This window comes from Aquila chrysaetos, chromosome 23 (assembly GCF_900496995.4).
Source record: "Aquila chrysaetos chrysaetos chromosome 23, bAquChr1.4, whole genome shotgun sequence".
NCBI lineage: Eukaryota > Metazoa > Chordata > Aves > Accipitriformes > Accipitridae > Aquila > Aquila chrysaetos.
Window position 1 is genome coordinate 10,753,843 of NC_044026.1, and position 21,205 is coordinate 10,775,047.

At 40.5% G+C, this 21,205-nt stretch overlaps 1 protein-coding gene across 19 annotated transcripts in view; it reads right to left on the reverse strand.

Annotated features, from left to right (window-relative positions):
• Positions 1-21,205, reverse strand: part of SLC9A7 (solute carrier family 9 member A7) — an 87,098-nt gene that overhangs the window by 34,152 nt on the left and 31,741 nt on the right. For all 19 annotated transcript variants that reach the window (XR_005931181.1, XR_005931176.1, XR_005931179.1 and 16 more), the window contains exons 2-12: positions 16,431-16,630; positions 15,026-15,103; positions 14,227-14,303; positions 13,124-13,236; positions 11,656-11,761; positions 11,226-11,367; positions 7,078-7,183; positions 6,635-6,723; positions 6,407-6,520; positions 3,838-3,949; positions 2,301-2,454 (exon numbers count right to left, since the gene is read on the reverse strand). Coding sequence is in view for 12 of the 19 variants with exons in the window: in XM_041119428.1 (XP_040975362.1) it covers positions 2,301-2,454; positions 3,838-3,949; positions 6,407-6,520; positions 6,635-6,723; positions 7,078-7,183; positions 11,226-11,367; positions 11,656-11,761; positions 13,124-13,236; positions 14,227-14,303; positions 15,026-15,103; positions 16,431-16,630 (1,291 nt within the window). In the remaining 7 variants the exon portion in view is untranslated. The remainder of the gene's footprint in view (positions 1-2,300; positions 2,455-3,837; positions 3,950-6,406; positions 6,521-6,634; positions 6,724-7,077; positions 7,184-11,225; positions 11,368-11,655; positions 11,762-13,123; positions 13,237-14,226; positions 14,304-15,025; positions 15,104-16,430; positions 16,631-21,205) is intronic.

Sequence of the window (21,205 nt, forward strand, 5' to 3'; positions counted from 1 at the left end):
CTACAACTACCTGAGGGGGGGTTGTGGCAAGGTGGGTGCTGGTCCCTCCTGTCAGGTGGCTGGAGACAGGACGAGAGGAAACGGCCTCAAGTTGCGGCAAGGGAGATTTAGATTGGATATTAGGAAAAATTTCTTCACTGAAAGGGTTGTCAGGCATTGGAACAGGCTGCCCAGGGAAATGGTGGAGTCACCATCCCTGGAGGTATTTAAAAGATGTGTAGATGCAGTGTTTAGGGACATGGTTTAGTGGTGGACATGGCAGTGTTAGGTTAAAGGTGTTTTCCAGCCTTAATGATCCTATGATCAATAGAGCAGTGCCTATCAAGGCAGCTGTAGGCAGACCTCCTTGTTTATATGATACCCTTCACTTAATAGGGAAGTTAACCATTTATTTTCTGTCAACCATGCCAAACAAATGATAGTTAAAATTACTGCTTACTAGCAAGAGTGAGTAAATCTCCCAAAAAACTACAGCTAAACACTCAAAACTATGGTTCTGCTAACTGCCTTTTGGCAGTTACTTTAGGAATGGTATCATAGCCTTTCTAGCTCTTCTGCCTCGTTAGCCACATGAATGATTTTTGCAAGTACAGCCTACCCAAAAGGCAAGCCTGGTATAGATATGGTGTTAGCCCCTTCTCCCTTCAGGAGCAATTCATCAGCCAGGCTCATGGAGTCTCACTACTGAACTGGATTAGTCCTGCTAAAGGAGTAAGTGCATATTCTTGGATGCTTCCATAAACTGCTTCCTAGGCTCGATGCGCGGGGAGGGGGCGGACACGGACAGGACAATGATGACCAAAAAAGCTGCTACTTCACAACTATTTTCCAGGTACCTTTTTAAGGTTGTTACACAGCTCTCACCTGGGAACAGAAACCAGTCAGGCTGGGCTTAGAAATATTGTTTGGATGTGGTATCTCATGATCATTAATGACACAACTGCACTGGAATTTGTTCTGTTGTTGACTTCACACCAGGTATTGCATTACCTGTTGCTAGTGACATGACCTTCAGAGAACCTGACTACATGGAAGTGATGCTTCTTTCTGGTGTGCTAGCCAAACATCTGGAACTTGCATTTAAAGACAGTTTTAAAGGGCAGAAATGGATTCATTTGGCATCAAAACCAGGAAACCGTGATTTCCCAATGTTTGCTGTTAGAGCTGTGACACTGTAAATGACTGCTGAAATGCTGGTCTCCGGCTGGAATTCTACCTTCAATGAGAAGAGTTCACAAGCATTTCTGGGAATCCTATCCAATTTTTTTTTTTTTTTTTTTTGCCAACCTAGAAAGCACCTGCTACCTATTGCCACAAACAGTTCACTTAAGTTTTCCAAAAGTAGCACCAGTCCCTAAGAATGATCAGTTCTTCCAAAGACTGAAACTGGTTTTACCTAAGATTGTTTTTTCCTATCCTATCACAAGACAATAGGATACAAATTCTGATTAGCACAGTTAGAAAGCAAGACAAAGCAAGCTTTCAAGTGCCAAAGAGCACAAATAATTTACATATGAAAAACACACTGAAGGGTTTGTACAGCATGCATTGTTTTAATTCCACTCTATTTACCTTTGACCCCCCCCATCTGCCAAAACTTTCACAGAACAACAACATACGTGGTCTTCAACAATGATTGATTCACAATTCTCTAGCGCTTCTGTTGGTAAGTATCCTCAAACCTGAATGCACTTGCAGCCCAAAAGCACTAAGTATTGGCCAGGATTTACAGGCAAACATCTATAATCACGCTACTCACCATTTTCACAGGTCTTCTCAAAACAGGAGGAAACACACCTGGAAGACTAGCAGGATCCCATTTATCCCAGTTGTTTAGATAACATCAAGTTTGTTCGGATAGATGTGTAAAGTGCATTCAGTTTACCACCACCCACTAAAGACTCCATTTAACTTAAAAAACGTAACAGGGCCATTACCAAGAGCCAGACAACAGGGAAACGCCTTAGTACAATAGGAAGAGAAGTTTATATGGGACTAGACAGAATCTTTCTTTTCAGTATAGGGGCTGCTGTATTGGCAACGCTATTCCCTATCCTACTGGGCTGACAAGGACCTAGATACCTACTTGCAGAGCATCAGAGAGCTTTAGGCTGAATCCCAGCAGCGTCAGTACATTTTCTTCACCAACCTGCACTAGCACTTTCCTCTGTAAAACCTAATGTTCTAAATACCTAGAACAACTCTAGCAAGCACCAAACAAGTTCTGTAGGACTGTGCCCAAATTAGCACAGCTGCCACTTGAAAAGTGAAGTTTCCCCAGCATGCAGTTGCATACTGACCTGATGTTCAGCCATGACAGCATGGGAGTTGTACCTCCACCAACAATCCACACAGTGAAAAAGACGATGAGGAGAGTTGTTGAGAACATCATTTGATGTGAGTAGGTAGCAGTATCTCGTATAGCCAGAGCAAACGCCATGGCTCCCCTGAGACCTATGTGAAAAAATGAAATAGCGGAGCTTCAGAAGTGCAACTGCGCCTATTTATAACACAGCATCTTTCCTTGCTCCCTCCCTGCCACACAGGCACAAAGTGACAGGCAGAAAGCACTAGGCTCCAGCAAGTTTTGATTCCCTCAGTTTCCCTGATAAATTATACCCTGGGATGATTTAGAACATAATTTGCCCTGGTAGTTTTCTGTAACTTATAGAATCCACAAGTGCTAAGGAAAGGTGTAAATACTTCCAGAAACTAACAGGAAAGAAATGCAGAAGAAACAAACAAGTTGAGGACAACAGCAAAACATACTATGGAAATCAAGCAGCTCCCTGAATCCAAATGAAAATGCACACTTTTCCAGTTGATTCCGTAACTGAAGCATGAGTCCTTGATACAAAATTGTTATCAGCTGGAAAAATATTCTAGTTAATAACATGTTCACAGGCCGACTACATTCTCCCCCACCCCCATTTATGAAACTCCACTAGCAAGGACATGGCATTTGGCCATCTGCAGACTTAAGCAGGGGAATCACAGAATCACAGAATGGTTGAGGTTGGAAGGGACTTCTAGAGGTCATCTGGTCCAACCCCCCTGCTGAAGCAGGGTCACCTGGAGTAGGTTGCCTAGGACCACATCCAGATGGCCCTTGAATATCTCCAAGGATGGAGATCCCACAACCTCTCTGGGCAACCTGTGCCAGTGCTTGGACACAGTAAAAAGTGTTTCCTGATGTTCAGAGGGAACCTCCTGTGTTTCAGTTTGTGCCCACTGCCTCTGGTCCTGTCACTGAACACTACTGGAAATAGCCTGGCTCCCTCTTCTCTACACCCTCTTGTGTACAGAGGCATCCCCGGCACTTCTTGAGGATGCACATGTTTAGACACAGACTCCATGATTTGCTTTAAATGACAAACTTCAACAGTTGTCTGTGTGACAGAAATCGTAAGGGAGTTTAAGTCAAATACCTTGCTTTCTTCAACTAAGTGGGAGAGGGCACCCATAAATACACCTCAATTTTCTCAGCAGATACCTGTTTCTGCACCATGTGTACATCATCTCAGCTAGAAATAACCTTCTGGAAGAGATACATCCCAATTCCCCTATCCCCTTCAGATGCACTTCAAATGAAAATACTCTATTCCCAACATGAAGTGACTGCTTGCTGCCAGCAGCTGGCATTTCAAGATGTCACTCTCCCCAGATGTGACACACTTTCTGTAAAGGTTGAAAGATAGGTGATGGCACACTGCAACAACCATTAAGTCTTCTATTCAGGATGCATGGATGTGGATTATAAAAGCAGAAGGTAGTACTATAAATTGCTTATGCATTAAAAGTAAGATTTTTTGCTTTACCAAACATTTTTGCTTTTACCTGAAAACATCATCATGTGCTGAAAGTTCCAGCTGATCTTATGCCTTCTGCCCAGATTCAAGAGGAATGAGAGAGGGTAGATGTGTGCAGCTCTGCCCAAAAAGATTGCAATCTGTTCACAGCTGAGGGTTAAGGATTTCACTTTCCTGAGGTATGCACTCTTGGGTACCTGGCTCTAACACGAAGCTTCTGTTTTAGTGAGAGGCTTACGTCATGATATCCAGTGCTCTTGTTATCTCTGTCTACATAAAACAGACTTTCATCTATTATGTGCATACAGAACTCATTGCACAGAATGCAAGTTAACTAATATAACCTAGGTTTTTAATGCATAGTGCAATTATACCTAGTATTAAAATTACCAGTTGTACAAGTGAACACTTTCCTTCAAAAATTCACACTTTAAACAACTATCACTACCACCATTTGATTATGTGTTTCACACCAACAGAAATGCAGCCCTATGTACAGAAGGAAAACCAACATAAGACCAGCAAGCGGCCACTCCCTTACAGCACCTGCAGAGGCAAAATCTCCTACTGGCTGGCAAGCACACTTAAGAGTACAGAGTTACTAAAATGATAAATCCAAAAAGCACTTGTTGGCACTAGAACGAAGTTCAAAAAGAGTAGTAAGAGAGTACTGCAGAAATTCATGACAGTAGGTGGTAAGCTCCTTCCCTCCCTTACTGTGGTGTAAAACATCCAGTGGTTCCAGTGAAGAAGCAGAAAGCTCAAAACACCCTCCACCATCTAGGTAACACTTTGGGACAAACTAGAGTGATGTGCTGAAAACCTATAAAACACCAACACAACTAGAAGCCCACCAAACACTGATCATTTGCTGCTGGGATAACAACATTAGAAGAATTAAACAGCTCTCTTATGGAAAAAAAAATAAAACCATATAAGAGCTCTAGACACCACTGGGTTGTTGCTGTAGCTAAAGTAAAGCAATAGTGTCTGCAGGAAATTATGTCTCTAGGAAAATAAGATTTTGATTATTACTTTGTACAAAAAGCTTCATGTAATTATTGCAAACAACTCTTATAGCAGTCCTTTTGAGGACTGCAGAAATCAGACATCAGAAGCCATCATAACCAATGTATGTAAGAATAACGGCTAGGATTTTGTCAATGACACTGAGGCTTTAGCTCTACCTTTGCAGTCCAACTTTCTCTTTCAACAGCCAGTGATGCCTCTACATTTCACCCCCACAACGTGTTAACTCAATAGGGACAGTAGCTGTTGAGGCAAAATGTGGGTGCTAGTACTAGCTGCCCTCCTCACAAAGGCAGAAAAATGCTCAAGAGGCAACAGAGGTTAAGTGCAGTGGTAGAAAGATGTGGAAAATGTAATAAAAGGTAGGTGGGTAGAAAGAGAAAGGAACAAAATAAATACTTAAAACAAACCCAAGACAGATAGCGTAACCTGAGAGAGGATGGAAGGCCACAGCAAAGGTGAAAATTACAATGCTTAATATGCCAGACGCAACTATTCTCTTCATGTCTTTATCCAATGGCTGCAGGGCTCTGGAGCATTTTTTAGGTCAGAAGAAAGGATGTGAGGAGACACAGGAGAAAATTTATTACTGTTTCAGAAAAAGTAAATGGCCAAAGGAAAATAAAAGACAAATGTGATAAATCCCTAGAAGCAGTACAGAGATGAGAAAAAATAGTAGAAAGGAGAAGAGAAAAGAAGTACATTCCAGATTAGGCCATCTTTATATGTTCTTTCACTGGGTTTTATCTCCATTGCTGCTAGTCCTACTCCTGCAGCAGGCAGAGAGAAATAAAGACTGGAAGACTAGTTCCCATTGCTTTATGCACACTTAATTGCTCTGAATTTTGAAGCAGCCAGGAATATAGCGAAAAAATAGTTGCATAAGCCATTTCAACAAGGGCAGGGTGCAGAGAGGAATCCTAGTTTACATGAGTGTGACTACTAGGAAGCGTTCATTTCTGGGGAATTTGAGAGCCAGGTACCAAGTCAGCCAGGGACAATGGGAACTGGATACCCACCTCCAACACCAGCACCTTTCAGCAGCGTATACCCTTCATGTCACGGTCTGCACTACAGCTCAGTTCCTTCCTCCTCCCATCACCCGAGATCCTGACCTCTACCTTTGAGCCATGCTCCAAAGATAATCTGGTCACCCACAATCCTCTTTATTTACTTGAAGTTTGTTTGCTTTCTTCAAGGGACCATTGAAAGTGAAGAGAAAAATTAATCCTTTTCTCGGCCTCCAAAGTTCAAATACAAGAGCAACACAATCACTGCTGGCTGTGAATAGCCAAGTCACACAGTAAAGCATATTCATTTATTTACCTATTGAAATCATATGACTTCTAGCACTTGCTCAGCTACAGAGACAAAAACTGTGTGGCACAGAGGCCTTAGGGCTTTGAGGTAAGGGGTAACCAAAGATTGTTCTCAAAATTATTGTGCCTGCAAGACATCAGGGAAACTCAGGTCAGCCACCATCCTCTGTTTGGTAAAGCCAACAGACACCACAAGTTTTCAGGCACATAAGATAATAGAGAAACCTCACACAAAGCAAAAAAGGATACAAAAGCTCCAATGATGAAAACTGGGCTGAATATGTGTTTCTGGAAAGTAAACAGTGCCAAACCCATATAAGAAAATATGAAGTTCTCAGCCAGGAAGTGCAATACCTCAAAGAGCTAGGGAGAAAACAGTCAAATGTTAAAGGCCAAGCAATAAAGATGCTTTTCAGTAACAACAGTACATGGACTACTACAGCAATATACTGTATAAAAGGTGAAAGACAGTCTTGCCTGCTTAGTGCGACTTCTTGATTCAACTGACAAGTTATTGTATGTATAATGCGCCTGGGTAATTCCACAGAAGAGGACAGCGACCACACCTGTGAACAGAATTACATGTAAAAATCAGCCTGTTTACTGTGCGAGTTCAACACGTTTTCCCTTCCTGAGTTCTATTAAATTTATACATCATCCTTAACCTTGAGATTTTATGAACCTTATTTTCAAGTGAGTTAGATTCCAGGCTGGGGAGGTGGTGTTTGAACCACACCGTTGCTCTTAAAAGCCTTTGTTACAGTGAGCTGCACCTTCAATGACATTGTACAGAACGTAAAAAAAGCTTTAAGTACCAACATCATGTTTCTCATAGGTAAGTTCCAATGAGAAAATGGAAAAAATGGCTGCTAAGACAGACAGGACTTCTGTCTCCGTGTACTTGAATCCCAACAACTCACCAGTAAATCCACAAGCTTCTGCGAGCAAGAAAGTGCTCCAGGACATCAAGAAGAAGAGAGCCGTTTCCAGCAGGGGGAAGCAGTGCAACTTGGTAAACTTTGTCACGTTCAGTCATTTGTTAAGGGATCAAAAATAAATCCTTTGGCTTGTCTGTATACCCAGTATTTATAAAAAACACTTTTATTTGCTAACGACCAATGCTAGTTGTAAAACAAAACACTTTCAGTGCTGAAAAATATCCAGTCCATCACATCAACACAAACTTCAGAATCAAGGTCTCCCCTCGCAACAGTCAGTTTTGGATATTTTTGCTGCATATCCATGGCCTAACTGTGGCTCCACTCCTTTGAGGTAACATCTTACCCTATGCCATGTTTCCCTGCAAAATGCCAGCAGGAAGGGATATATACCTGGTGTTCCTTTTAGATTGTGTGTCTTGGGTTTGGGGAGTTTTTTTTGTTTGATTTGGGTTTGGTCCCCTCCACACTCATGCCAATAAAGATCCCTCTCCATCTTCAAATAAAGCATAAAATACATTCAGAAGCATTTAATTCACTCGGCTGTTCTTGACTACAGCAACCCTAAGATGAAATAGATTGAGCAGAATTTTTCTGCTGAGATTTGTTGACAAGTCTTTTTCAGCAAGCATGGCTACTTCTGTACTTCTGAGGCAAAACAGAAATCCTGCCTACAACAAAACATATTTCCTCTCCTTATGTTGATGTGTTTTAGAGTAAAAGCCAACTCAATCAGAGCAGCTTAGTCTTTCAATGGGAAGAAAAACCAAGTTCATCTTCCAGAGGAAAGCAAAACTTGAGGCATGTCAAACACACACTGAATTAACAGTTCACACAGCTACTGTAGAAGTGGAACAGATTTCAGTAGCGTTAAATATAGCTCTTCACGTACTACAAAAAAGTTGTTCACACATTTATAGAATTTTGGGTTGGTTTTTTTTTCCCCTCATCATTACTCTGGCAACAGGTAAACACTGAACAGCTCACTGTACCCAAGGTGCAGACAGCTATGCACAACTCTACTAGAGGACACAGAAAGAAACCATATGCTAACAGGGGTGGTAGAGAGATCCCTCATCTTTTTGAAAGCTGACAACTAGTACAATCTTCTTGGAAATCCAATTGGGAGGACAGCAAGAGCACAGCAAGGATACTTGAAACAGTAAGGTGGTAGCACTCTCCCCTGCTCATATGAAGGCAATTGGTAACTCAATGGACACATCGAGGCTGCACCATCATCCACCATTGCTCTCCACGTGTAACACAGCTGCATCCTGGGCTCTCTGCAGCACTACACAATCTAAAGCTAATGGCAGCACAGCTGCTTGGGGAGTCATGGCTCAATATGGGATAGAGATGTTAAAAGCAATGAGCAGCACTGCTTTTCACAGGAAATTCATGGGTCCTGGGAGGTCTGGGGCTCACAGCACTCGACTGCCTCCTGCAAGCACCAGTCAGGTAGCCCAGAGACTCAGCTGAAACAGTCTCCTGTGGGCTTTATCACAGAACACGGCATTCACAACAAGCCACAAGTGATTAACACCAGAGGCTAACAGCTGGCAGCATTTCAATGGGAGCCTGGTTAGGATGAAGCAATCCTGAGGCCAGCTGCCTGCTCCCCACTCACACCTACTTCTTGTTGGCATTCTCTGCTAATTTGGAGAAGGGCAAGGGCTCTGAAACCCATACTCCAGCCACACTTTCAACTGCAAACCTACTTTGCCCTCAAAACAAAAGCCCAAACCATCATAAAAAAAAATACTATTCTCCATGACAGTTGGCATTACACCAAATATAAAACTCAGCAGTTTTTTAAACAGCTGTTAATTCTCCACACAGTCACTTCTCCATGTGAACCATCTCTCTAAAACTTTTGAGGATGTACTGTTACACTCAGCTGAACTCCTCCTCTCCGTCAACTGACCTATTTTCTAAGATCATGCTTCTGAAGCAGCAACATCCACTGTAGCAACAATTAGAACCCATCTTCCCACAGAGTGCTTAAATAATCCCACCGCAACTTTATCCCAGTGCCTGGCTCAAAAAGCATTCATGGATGCTTAGGAAACTGGACAGCCACAGTCACTCGATTGGAGAGGAACAGGTTGAACCTTGTTCCCCTGAAATTAGGCAAGGGCACACGTCAGAACCAGTTCCTCATTTCCAGTCTATTCTGGCAGCTTTGTGAATCAAATTCTTTATTCCCCTTGCTGTTATGAGTAACCATACCAAAACATTTCATTAAATCTGAAATGAAAACCTATGTTCATCTTTTTGGAGGAAGATGAAGGTGAAAGAAAGGTAAGAAAAAAACCCCATTCTGTTATTTCATATAATTGACCAAACTGAAGTGTTAGTTCAAATTAAATTATTATTTCTGTTTTCTTAACTTTCTTTATTCCTTAGACACGGCCTTCTACTTCATTTCAACCAGGCAGATTCTGCAATTTAGAAAGAAAATACAAAGTGGTACAATACCTTAACTATTATAAAAATAACCACAGATAGTGAGGTCAAGACAGCTTGCTGAATGCCAGAACAAGTCCTTGTATATTATCTGCATCATATTTGGAAACTAAGTATTCTGTCTGTTTTCAAAGGACAATGCATGACTGCATGAAACCCCTCACTCAGAGAGAGGTACAGTTATAGGTACTTCACAGCTACAGGAATAACAAACTACTAACTTCATTCATGACTTAAAGTTATGGGTTCTAATCAGCTATGAACAATAAAATGCAAATTTACAGTTTGCTTCTACATTATTGCATGACATCAAGTATTTTTCCAAAAGAAAATAGTTGTGTAATTGAGCAATGATTTAAGGATTTTTTGTTTTGTTGTTTTCTTTAAAGAAAAAAAAAACAACCAAAAACCAAACCAACAACGACACACACACACACACAAAAAAAAAAAAACACTACAGAGGCTGTCTTCAGAACAGCCTCCCCGCTCCCAGCCTCGTATCACCCTCCTGAGCACAAACATTAGAAACAGTAAGAACCGATTGCTGCTTCAGAAGAATGATTTTACAAAATGGATCCGAATGCATTTCAGCTGTAATTAGTAGCCAGCCAGCAAGCCAAAAAACACAGCAACAGCATTTGAGCAGCTAGATCTATGGATGGCCAGTAGCCTAAAAGCCAGATGAAGAATCATGGTTCTGGGTCACACTGATTGCAGATCAGTGGAACTGGAAGATGGAACATTAAAGCATCAAGAGAACATCTTCCCCCTTATACCTGAAGGGTTTCCATTATGCAGACACATCAGACAAATCTGCACAATGTGTATATAATAACATACAGTTGAGTCATTATTGCTTAAGATGAAGAGTCACACATTCATGATTATTGTATACAATATCACATTTTTCCCCTTTTAGGTCACTGTTCCTAAGTCTAGGCAGATCAAAGCAATCTGGGATACGTACAAATATGGTTAGACTAGCCAGTCTGAAAGCAAAGAATTTTAATTTTTTCCTGAAGAAGCATCATGCTTTCTGGAGCAAGTCAGGCTTAATATTTACTGCCTGAGCCTAAAACCCACATAAATCGCTTGCTGAGCGCCTCAGAGCTCTAATCAAATAGCAGCAGTAAGCTTCATGAGAACAGGACAGATCATGCAAAGTACATCATGTTATGATGTTAACTCTCGTAGAGATACAATCTTGTCCAAGACAGATTACATCAGATTTCCAGCAGAAAGTTTAAATGTAAGACTCAAAAGAACCCTGTGGGGTCAGAAATAGCCATTAATGATTTTACTGAAGACAGAATCAAATACCAGTTATTATACAAGATGTCTTTCAAGCCTAAAAACTATTTTTTTAATTTCATAAGAAGAAACTGAACATTAGGACATGCCCATTTAGGGCCTCCCCTTGGCTTCCAGTGTGCAGCATCACCACTAAAATTTCTAGTGTGGCCACAGTTATATTGGAAAAAGCTGACTTCTGTGGGTACCTATAATGCCTTTCTACAGACAAAGGTTGCATGAATACTCATCACATCTTCACACTCAGATTAAAACAAGCAGGAGTCAATTTTGCTATAGCTGGAAACAGGAGAGCCCTGTTAATACCTGAATGTGGCATCTAGTCTGGAAGACCTAAACATGAAAAAGGATATCAGAGCTGTCACAACCCCCGTCACTGCTCCCATCATGAAAGAACCACTGAATATTCCCAGGAAAACACCAACAGACTTGAAAAATGCTGCTGCATCAAAAGCGTGGGTATTTTCACCTGTTGGCTGGTAGGCAACTATAGATCTAGAAAGAGAGTAACACAACGAGAAGTTAGAAGTGGCATCAGAAAAGTTTTATTCCATAACAGCAACACCTGAGCAACAGAAGAGACAATCCCATACTGAAGGCAAATTTGCCATTCTGGTGTATGTATGCATGAGGGATCTTGGCAAATGTTTGCAATGTTTATTAATTCAGTTCAAGACAATCCATTTAAATTTAAAATAACATTTCTTAGAAAAAACATTTATTTTAGACAAACACCAGAAGCAATTAAGTAATTTCAGAGTAGAAATTCAGGTAGTTACTTACGAAGATAATACAATGGCAACAGCATCATTCAACACGCTCTCCCCAAACAGAAGGGCATAGAGATCGACATCAGCATGCAGCTCATTAAATATTGCTAGCACGGTAACTACAGAAAGAAAAGAGAAAAATCACACTGGCTGACTTTAGGAATGACTGTGTGAGCTGATGGAGCAGACTTTCCAGTTTGTCTAAAGCAATAAAACCCAGGAATTGAAGTACAGGATCAAAATTAAACTGGGAAACAGACTAGTTGTGTTTATCTATAGGTAAGCAATTCCACCATCAGTTTTAGGGCAGCTCTATTAGAACGTGGCTCTGTTGTCCTCCCATCTGCAGTGTTTATAGGAAAGCCCCCATGATCAAGGGGCATGGGGCAGACAAAGCACTTCTACCAAAGCCCTGGTATTTTTTGTAGAACATGTTCCATATAAAATAATCAACAAAATATTGTGCAGCTCTTGCTGCTTTTAAAGACTGTATGGATTGTTGACATAGCTTTATTATTTCAGCCATTGTAAAATAGTGCTAATAATCCTAAGGGTTCCCCAAAGCATATGCTATGCCACAGAAGCGTGCATTTGCACAGAATCTGAAAAGGGCAAGACTGCTAAATATTTATAACCATCCTTTCAAGAAACTTCAGTCTGAGATGAAAGACCATGATCTTGAAGATGTTCCCATACACAAGGTTCAAAAATCACACGGTGATTTTTTTGCATAAATTGTGTGCAACCACCAGCTGTTTAGAGCTCAGCTCAATCACAGGAGCTACTTCCCATTTTCACACAAATCACCACTGAGCACCTCAAATAAGCTGTTTTAAATGTCAAGCTTCATACTTCATCACTCCCTACCCCAGGCCCTGACACACACCAGCTCTCCACACTGATCTGTCAAGCAGAGACACCTATGTGAGCCTGCTGGACTTTGAAGGATGACTAGATTATTTTGGCAAAAGCTCATATTACTTTGCCAGAAGAGAATTCTTCTGCTTGAACTTGTAAAACATGAAGTTCATTTGAAGGAGAAAAAAAAAATCCCCACACCTAAAGAGCTTAAAATCCTCAAATATTGCTCTTAAATTATCCAATGTAATGTATCCAAGCAATGTAGCTAAAGAAGGAAGTCTTGCTATCCAGATAATTTAATAATTTCATCTATTTGCAGTCTTAAAATTGATGCACACTAAATAAAAAAACTACTGGGGGGAAAAAATATTTAAAGTATTTGAACAGGTAAGTTACAGTTTTCCCCAAACATACCATTACGTCATACCAGTCCAGCACCAAACCAACAGAGAACAGCTTTCACAACACTCAGAATTTTTAGGCATTTCAGAAAAGAGGATCAGAGATACTCTCATAACATAACTGAAAATAAAGTGCTATTAATATCTGCATGCTATGCAGCCAAAATCCTAGCAATAGGATTATTTTGGAAGATTATTAAAAAATATTCAGCAAGCTACCTGGATCAGTGGCAGATATTATCGCTCCAAAGAGGAGGCAGTCTGTATAATAGAATTTATCAGAGAGCTGACCCACCAACTTCATTAGTTTCACAACCCCATACATGAGATTCCTGAAGAGAAAGAGGATAAAACAGTCCAAGTCAAACAAGTTGGTGCATTTCAGGCAGGCAAAGGAAAAGCACAAGCAACAATATTGCAGGCAGGCTTGCTTATGCTACAACCCTGTGGGACACTGCCACAGTTTAACACTAAGCTCTCAAAATTAATTTTCCTCTTTTTTCCTATGAACTGAGTCAAGTGATATATGATCCAGCAGATATAATTTAAAATTAGTAAGCAAAGCATGAAATCTGTTCGCACAACTAGTACACAGAATCTATAGGTTGTTTCTTTTTTCAACGAAAGGGAACATTTCGCTGCTCAAAATTCCCCTCAGTATTGCTTCTCCCAACACAGTACATAGGCCAAAAGCTCCGAGCTAAGAATAGCCTTCAAAGTATTTCTCTAGTGAAATTCTTTGAGAAACAAACCAAGGTCACCTATGCAATTCAGAATTTCTCTATTTCAGAATATCTATACACCAGACACTAATATTAGCAGCATAAGAGATTTTACGCAAGTAAACCAGTGTGACTAGCTACCTTAAAGTAGATTGTGTACTTATATACATAAAACTATATATATACACATATGCAGAGAAAGAGACAGCGTGCACACACATGTGGGCACTGAAAGGGACATCTTTAAAAGTTTGATAGCTAAAATTCTATTACAAGTAGTGTCAACAATTCAAGTTAAAGTCAATTCCAGTAAGACTCTAACAAGGTTTGGTTTTGGACTAGACCATTACATGAAAAAAAATCAATGCCACTCTTTAGTAATGTGGACTTGACAAGTGATTCAAACTTGACAATATCATTTCAAGTATTACTTAGAAGTGGGATAAATCTCAGCAAAAGTTACATTTGCATTTTGTCTGGAGGATACACAAATAAAATCCTCAAACAAACAAATTACAAAATTGAGGCAATCTGGAAGGCTCAACATATACTTTATCAACTTTAGTATAGAAAGGAACTGATATCACAGAGTTCACTTACCCAATAATAAAACAAGAGACTGCTGTTCCTAAAAAGGCATAAGCCAAAATGGACCCCAAATTCCTGAAAAAGTGTCTCTGCATAGGAAAAAGAGGTTTATATACTGATTTAAAACAAGTTATATCACTTGTTCAAAAACATACAGCACACTACTACACTTGCATTAATACACAGAAACACTCCTTCATTTCAGAGAAATGCTTCAATTACTGCAATGTAAATTCTGTCCAACTTCAATAAATTGAATAAACCAAATCTGAACCATGTACTAAATCCTACATGTAGCTTATTGACAGGAAGCTTTCCACACAGATGTCTTCATAAGAGATGTAAAAGTTAGCTGCAAAACTGAAAACCAGCACCAATTCACAGCATCTTCAAACGAGAGCAGAATCTGAGCCCTTTTGCCATTCAGGGTCTGGCACATCCCCACTGGGATTCAGGTTTGAGTCCATTTCTCAGCATAATTTACTGCATTTTGGATATTTGAGAAGGACCAAAACAATACATAGCAGGACATCTTTTACTTTAAATGAAACTGAGGTTAACCTCTGGCAAAATTCAAAGGAAAACAAATCAGCGAGACTAAATAGAGTTTAATGTGTTTATAGTAAAAAGTACATGCATTTTCTCTTAAAACAATATGGCCTAACCATCTATGGAGGAAACAAGATTTTTCTTACTGCCATAAAAAAAGATATGCTTGAAATTGAGACTGCATTCCTGAACAAATCAGCAGACTCACATTAAAAAAAAAAAAAAAAAAAAAGCTATTCTCCTCAGAAATTATTACACTTACTTTCTTCAGGCTATAACCAGCATGAAAAATAATAGGAGGCAACAGAATGTTGAAAAAAACTTCTGGGTCAAATGTTACCTAAAGAAAAAGAAACTTCAATTAGAGACAGACACAGGCAAATTGTTAGGTCTTTTTCCTCTTTCATTTTCTGACAGCTACTATTTTTGGCTGTTGAAATAGCTAAGCTGACCCTCCAAAATACTGGCCAGCTCTATACATACACAGCAGCAAAAAGCTGCAGCTCTTCTTGGTAAACAGCATCTAGAAAAAAAAAAACAGGCATTACATCCATCACCAATGATAATTTTGCACTAGTCCCAAACACAGTCCACTTTTTAAAATTAAAAAATTCTAATAGAAATGACACAGGAGAAGATCTCTTTTATTGTGGTACATGATATTCATATATCTGCAGATGAAATGCTATTTTAGCTTACTTTTTTTGCAAGTCTAGCCACTGTACAGTTATTGTAAGCCAATCAAGCCAGATACAAGACTGGTTTTCAGGAACTGGAATCATACATCACTTCCATGTATTGCAGTAGAAGCTCCAGATATCCATGAAACACTACACTACAGTAAGGAACAAAAAACATTTAAAATCCAAACAGAAGACCTGCACACGTGTGAGACTAACTAGGCTTTCTTCAGCCCCTGTCTAAGCACAGGTTAGAAGACAAACAGAAGTGTGCACTCCCAGAATAGGATTCATTTCAGCTAACTTTAGGTATCTATAGCAGACAGGTACATATAAACAGACACCTAAGCTCTCTTCACAGTTAGCAGAAAGAAGTATTTTTAGGTTACAAACCTTAAAGTCTCAATCCTATACTTCAAAGTCTAGCTTTGATACACACAAAAGGTGGTTAATTCCTGCCTCTGAATAGAATGAGAAGCTAAATAGCACATCTGAGTAACAGTTGATAGATGAATTTCACTTCCAATACCAGAGTGTCTCATTTGGTGGTTTATAGGGATGTAAGCAGTAACTATTTCCTCACAATAAACAGATTAAAAAACCCTAGGAAAAAAACACTAAGAAACAATCACTTTTCATTAAGAAATGATCATTTTCCTTATATTGTATTATACAAGGCAGCATCAGGCTTTTTTGTTCAGCTGGTCTTCATGAATTCTACACACATTAGAAACATATGTTAAGTCTTCAAACAGCAATCAAGGGCTTTCGGAAAGCACTACATACATGCAACAGAGCACAGTTTCACCAGCCGCAATATAATACAGAAGGTGCTTTTGAATTAAGCATTGAAGTGCTGTTACTATCAGGAACACAGACACTTGATACTACCTAACATTCAAATGGGATGGAGGGGGGAGGAGGACGGAGGGAAGCATAGATAAAGGAGAAACACTCAGCCAAGCTCAAGAAATGGTCTACCCTCACCTTTCGCAACATGTCATTTTGCTCCACGTTATGGATCTTCCCAGGGCTTATTTCCCCTTTGAGCGTATACTCAAAGAACTTCCCGCTGACGTTGACCAGCAGGGTTGTGAACAGCCTGTCCTCCTGCGAGCAGCTGATCGGCTTGTCACGGCCGCTGGTAGAGGGAGTCCCATACCTCAAGATCACCCCAACTATGAGTCCTGGAAGAGAGTTAAAAATCCATGAGGCTGATTTGCTACTTCTGTACCTAACTTTCTAGTTTCAAGTAACCTCCAAGGTATAATGCATGAGCCTTACAAGCGTACATGCATCATCAACATTTCGCAGTGAATCATTACTATCATTTTCCTGCAGAGGAAGAGAGGCCCTCAGCACATCAAAACTACTGATGAATTTATAAAATCTGGTATCTGCCTGAAGTGACAAGCAAAATACTCCATTTCGTGTTTTGCCTTCCTCGCCCTCATTCACACCTCTAACGCGTAAACCCAGAGTTGCACGAGCGGGTAAACACTAGGACACATCAAATACATTTCACCTGCCTAAGGACAGAAGTGAGTAGATACACCATTGCCAGCAAGTAACAACTGCTGAAAACATATGACCCTAACTGAGCTGAAACAGTGATCTTTGCCATAACATTTTATGGCTGCAGCAAGGATGCAGCTTTTTTGCCTGGCAGTTCTAAGCAAGCCAACAATTCTTCTTGCACAATCTCCTGTGTACTCTGCAAACTTTGCAACTAAAATTCAGGTGGCATGCACAAAGAAGTCAGCTACATGTCTCTTGCAAGTATTTTCCACATTTCACAAAACCAAAAATAAAGTAAGGTTAAAAATGAGCAACCATAAGAGACCTGAAATTCAGGAATATAGGAAGAATTACTCAGCCAGCCTAGATAAAATCCAACCAGAAAACACCATCAATAAGGGATGCATCAAACACAATGCAAAAAAATAACTTGTAATCTAATGGAAGGGCCATGCTAGGAGACTAGAGAAGCACAAGGTTTTAACTGAGCACCGTTCTTTTCACAATGTACTAAGAAAAGAACAAGACTCCAGTTCTGTGGAGAGAACATATAAGAACAGTCAAAACAGTTTTGGTCTCGCAAGCAAACAAATTGATACCCTCTTACTAAAGGCTCCCCTGTTGCCTTAGGATGATTTGCGATTTAATCCTCATTCCAGACAACTGCAAGATGAAGATGGATGTTTGATCCTTTTGTTGACAAGTCAATAGTCAATGCTGTTTTTACTCCCTGTGACCCTCACTCTGCATCCATAGATTTGTTTTCCCAGATGGTAAATGAAGTTGACAGGTAATAACCAGAGAATAAATGAAGTATAACAAAGAAAAAAATCCTACCACACACCACAAAAAAAACCCAGACAGACTTATCTTTATAGCATAGTGTAAAGAGTAACCAAACTGTACCCCAAAAAAGCCAACCAAAAGAACACACCTCATTCTCTTCAGGTTCAGAGTGGAAAAATGGTTTTAATGCAAGAGAAAGTACAACAGGTAGTAGCTGTGATGCTAGCAGGCGGCTCGCCTCCAGCACTCTTTCTCTATGGTCAAAAGAACACAGTGGCAACAAGATCATTAAAAAGTAACTGGAAGATTAAGATGTACTTTATTTAGAAAAGAGAATTACATACTCAAAGAGAACACAGGGGAAGAAACCCCCTCAGCAAGATAAATCTACTTACTGAAATTTCAAATGCTGACAATTTAAATACGGAGGTTTATACAAGCATGCTCCTAATGACCCCGGAGCATTATACAGCTATGCGTGATGGACGTGTCGGAAATGCAGCTCTGCGCAAAGTGACAGGTTACGGCCACTCACCTCCAAGCCACCTGCACTACCAGTCATGGCTAGAGACATCTTCACCAACCCAGCCAGGCAAGCAGCCAAAGCTTTCTGCTGCCCTCACCCCCCTCACACCCAGGAAGAGCTAAGCTCACCAGAATACATCAGGAAGACTGTCTGTGTTAAAAACTGAAATAACCAGCATCAGCCAGAAATCCCGTAGTAAATCAGAAGCCAGAATTAAAACTGTACAAATGAGCTTATGCATAGCAGCGGCACAAAGCCAAATCTATACTGCTACTAAGCTGAGAATAGAGAGGGGGACACCGATAGACATAACAGCTTCTTACGCTCAGAGACTGCCCTTGGTGAATTCATTGCAAAAGCAGATGGGAAACCCCCATTGCTATTGCATTAGTAAGAGGCACTAGAGAGCAGGTTGTAATTGCATTATACAACTGGATATAATCCACTCATACATTTGCCCCCCCCATAATAAAATACACCAGTTATTTTAAAACAAGTTTGGAAGATATGCCAATTATATCCATAACTGATACACAGCATTTGAAGTGAAACATTTTTTAACCCTCAGCATCCCATGGCCTAGCTAACACAGCTATAGGGAAATACCTTGTTTTATACACCTTCTGCTGATAAAATACCAAACTGGATGACATTTGCACTGAGCACCATACAGTTTAGGAACATCTGATCCCTGCTGCCAGGCTGTTGTCTTGCAGCAGGATGCAGCTGGGATGAGGGTGGCCAGTTTTGAGGCAAGAGGCCAGCAGAAGCACTCAAGTAGCTAAAGCTACCCATGGCTCAGTCTTTAAAGGAAATAGGTATGAAAACAGGAAGGGCCCAACGAGGCCACAAAAATTCCATGTGAATTCATTGGCCAGCTTCATTAGCAAAAAATACTATGTACCTGGTAGTTCAAAAGATGAGTTAGAAGAAGGGAAAGTTCCCTGACCTTATAAAGGTACAGGCATACTGCTATACCTATCATACAGTCCCAAAATAACAGGTTTTGAACATTAAAGTGAAATGCATCGGCTGGACATGCTTGACAGACATGAGCTGCAGAAATCCTGAAGTCATTAATGCTTTTCCAAAAAAAATTTAAAGTCTTTACGGAAAACTGTATGGAAGTATTTTCAGTTTTCCAATGAACATCAAGTCTTTTACATGCTAAAAAGTTACTGAACTTGTTAGATGACTTCTACATTCCATCTCACCTGATAAAGCAACATTAACAAAGCTTATATATTTAGTCAGCCCCCAAGATCTCAAAAAACCTAAAAACCCAAATGCTTTTCAGGCAGACCAAACAGCTTGATTTACAGCTTCAGAAAGGATGTCCTTCTAAGCTGCCTGCCATAAGGTGTTACATGGAAGGCCAGGGCATGCTCTATAAATTTTCTCTGGATACTTGATTTCAACCATTTCCAGAACATCAGAGTTGGCATCTGCAGAACAACAACAGAAGAGAAAGAGAGACCCAGAACTGCTCAAGGGACGAACCTAGTGGGATACTCTAGACTTAATTCTAGGCCATTAACACAAGCATAAATTCAGTATAGCTCTGTTGCTTATTTGGAAGCAAGGGGAGGGATGGATGCTGGAGGCTAGGAATGGATACAGAAGAATCAGTACACAAACTCCATGTTACTTCTGCACCACAAGGTCTCACTGTTGAAGAGTTTGTGGAGAACCTGGATCAACAGAGCAAATACTTATCTGACTGCTTAAGAACATTTTACCGCTTCAAAAAAGAAACCTCTAGGGCCACTAATCCAGCACTGTCTTTTACTGCAAGACTGTCACAAGAGAAAAAAGCTAGAAATGGGCTACAAATACTTCAAAATTTGAGAAGAGCCTTACTTTCAAAGTTTTAGTTTGTAGTTACTGTTGCAAGGGCAAGTTTACAACACTGCTCAAAGACTCTCAGGAAGGTTAATCTCAAAAATTAATACTTAATGCCCTGTATGTACGACTTGCATTCTCACTTTTTACAGAGAAAGCATTTATGCCTCTATCTTGCCTGTACAATGCGGATCACACAGCTGGTACATGAAGAATGTCTTACTGGAAATGAGGCATTAAAAAGCTGGGAATATTTTTTCCCTTTTAAAACAAATCACTACTGATAATAAAAAACATTAGACTTCAGACATAGTCAACACCCATCTAACAATACACCATTTAAAATGGCATATTTACTTTTGGTTTTGTTTGAGCACAGAAGCCACTGAAGTGAGAATATGAATTCAGATAGGCATGCACAACCGTGAGCACCTGTCCCTGGTCAGAGCTGTGCTCTGCGTGGTTTCCACCCCAATTCTCTGCTGAAGAACTAGCCCTGAGGTTTCAGGGAGCTTCAGCAGGCAGCAGTCTGCAGGAACCAGAGGTATTTGCACTCCACGACACACGGTTCAATCAGTGAATTCAAACTGTGAATCAGTGGACTGGATCAATCTGTGAACTCAAACCTGTTTAGATAGTTTCTTTCGTATGCTCCTGGTAAAGAGCCCGGCACTGAATATTGAGGGTCCTTCCCTGTGCAGTGCAGTTTGTATTAACCACGTTTCAGCCTGAAGGAGACTCAGTGGAGATCCTCTTGCTGTTTGCAGCTATCTCCTGGGAACACAGAGAAGAGAGGGACAGACTCTTCTGAAAAGTGCACGGTGGTTAAGACCAAAGGCAACAAACTTGTTGCAATATGGGGGGGGGGGGGGGGGGGGGGGGGGGCGGGGAATCAGGTAAGGTTTGGGGTTTTTTGTTTTTTAGACAACGAAGTGGCTAAGCACCAGAATAGGCTGTCCACAAAGGCTGTGCAATCTCCATCCTTACATACAGCCAAAACTCAGGTGAGCATAGCCCTGAGCGACCCAAGCTGTGGGGGCTTGCTGTGAGCAGGGGGCTGGTCAAGGCTACTTCCAGAGGTCCTTTTCAG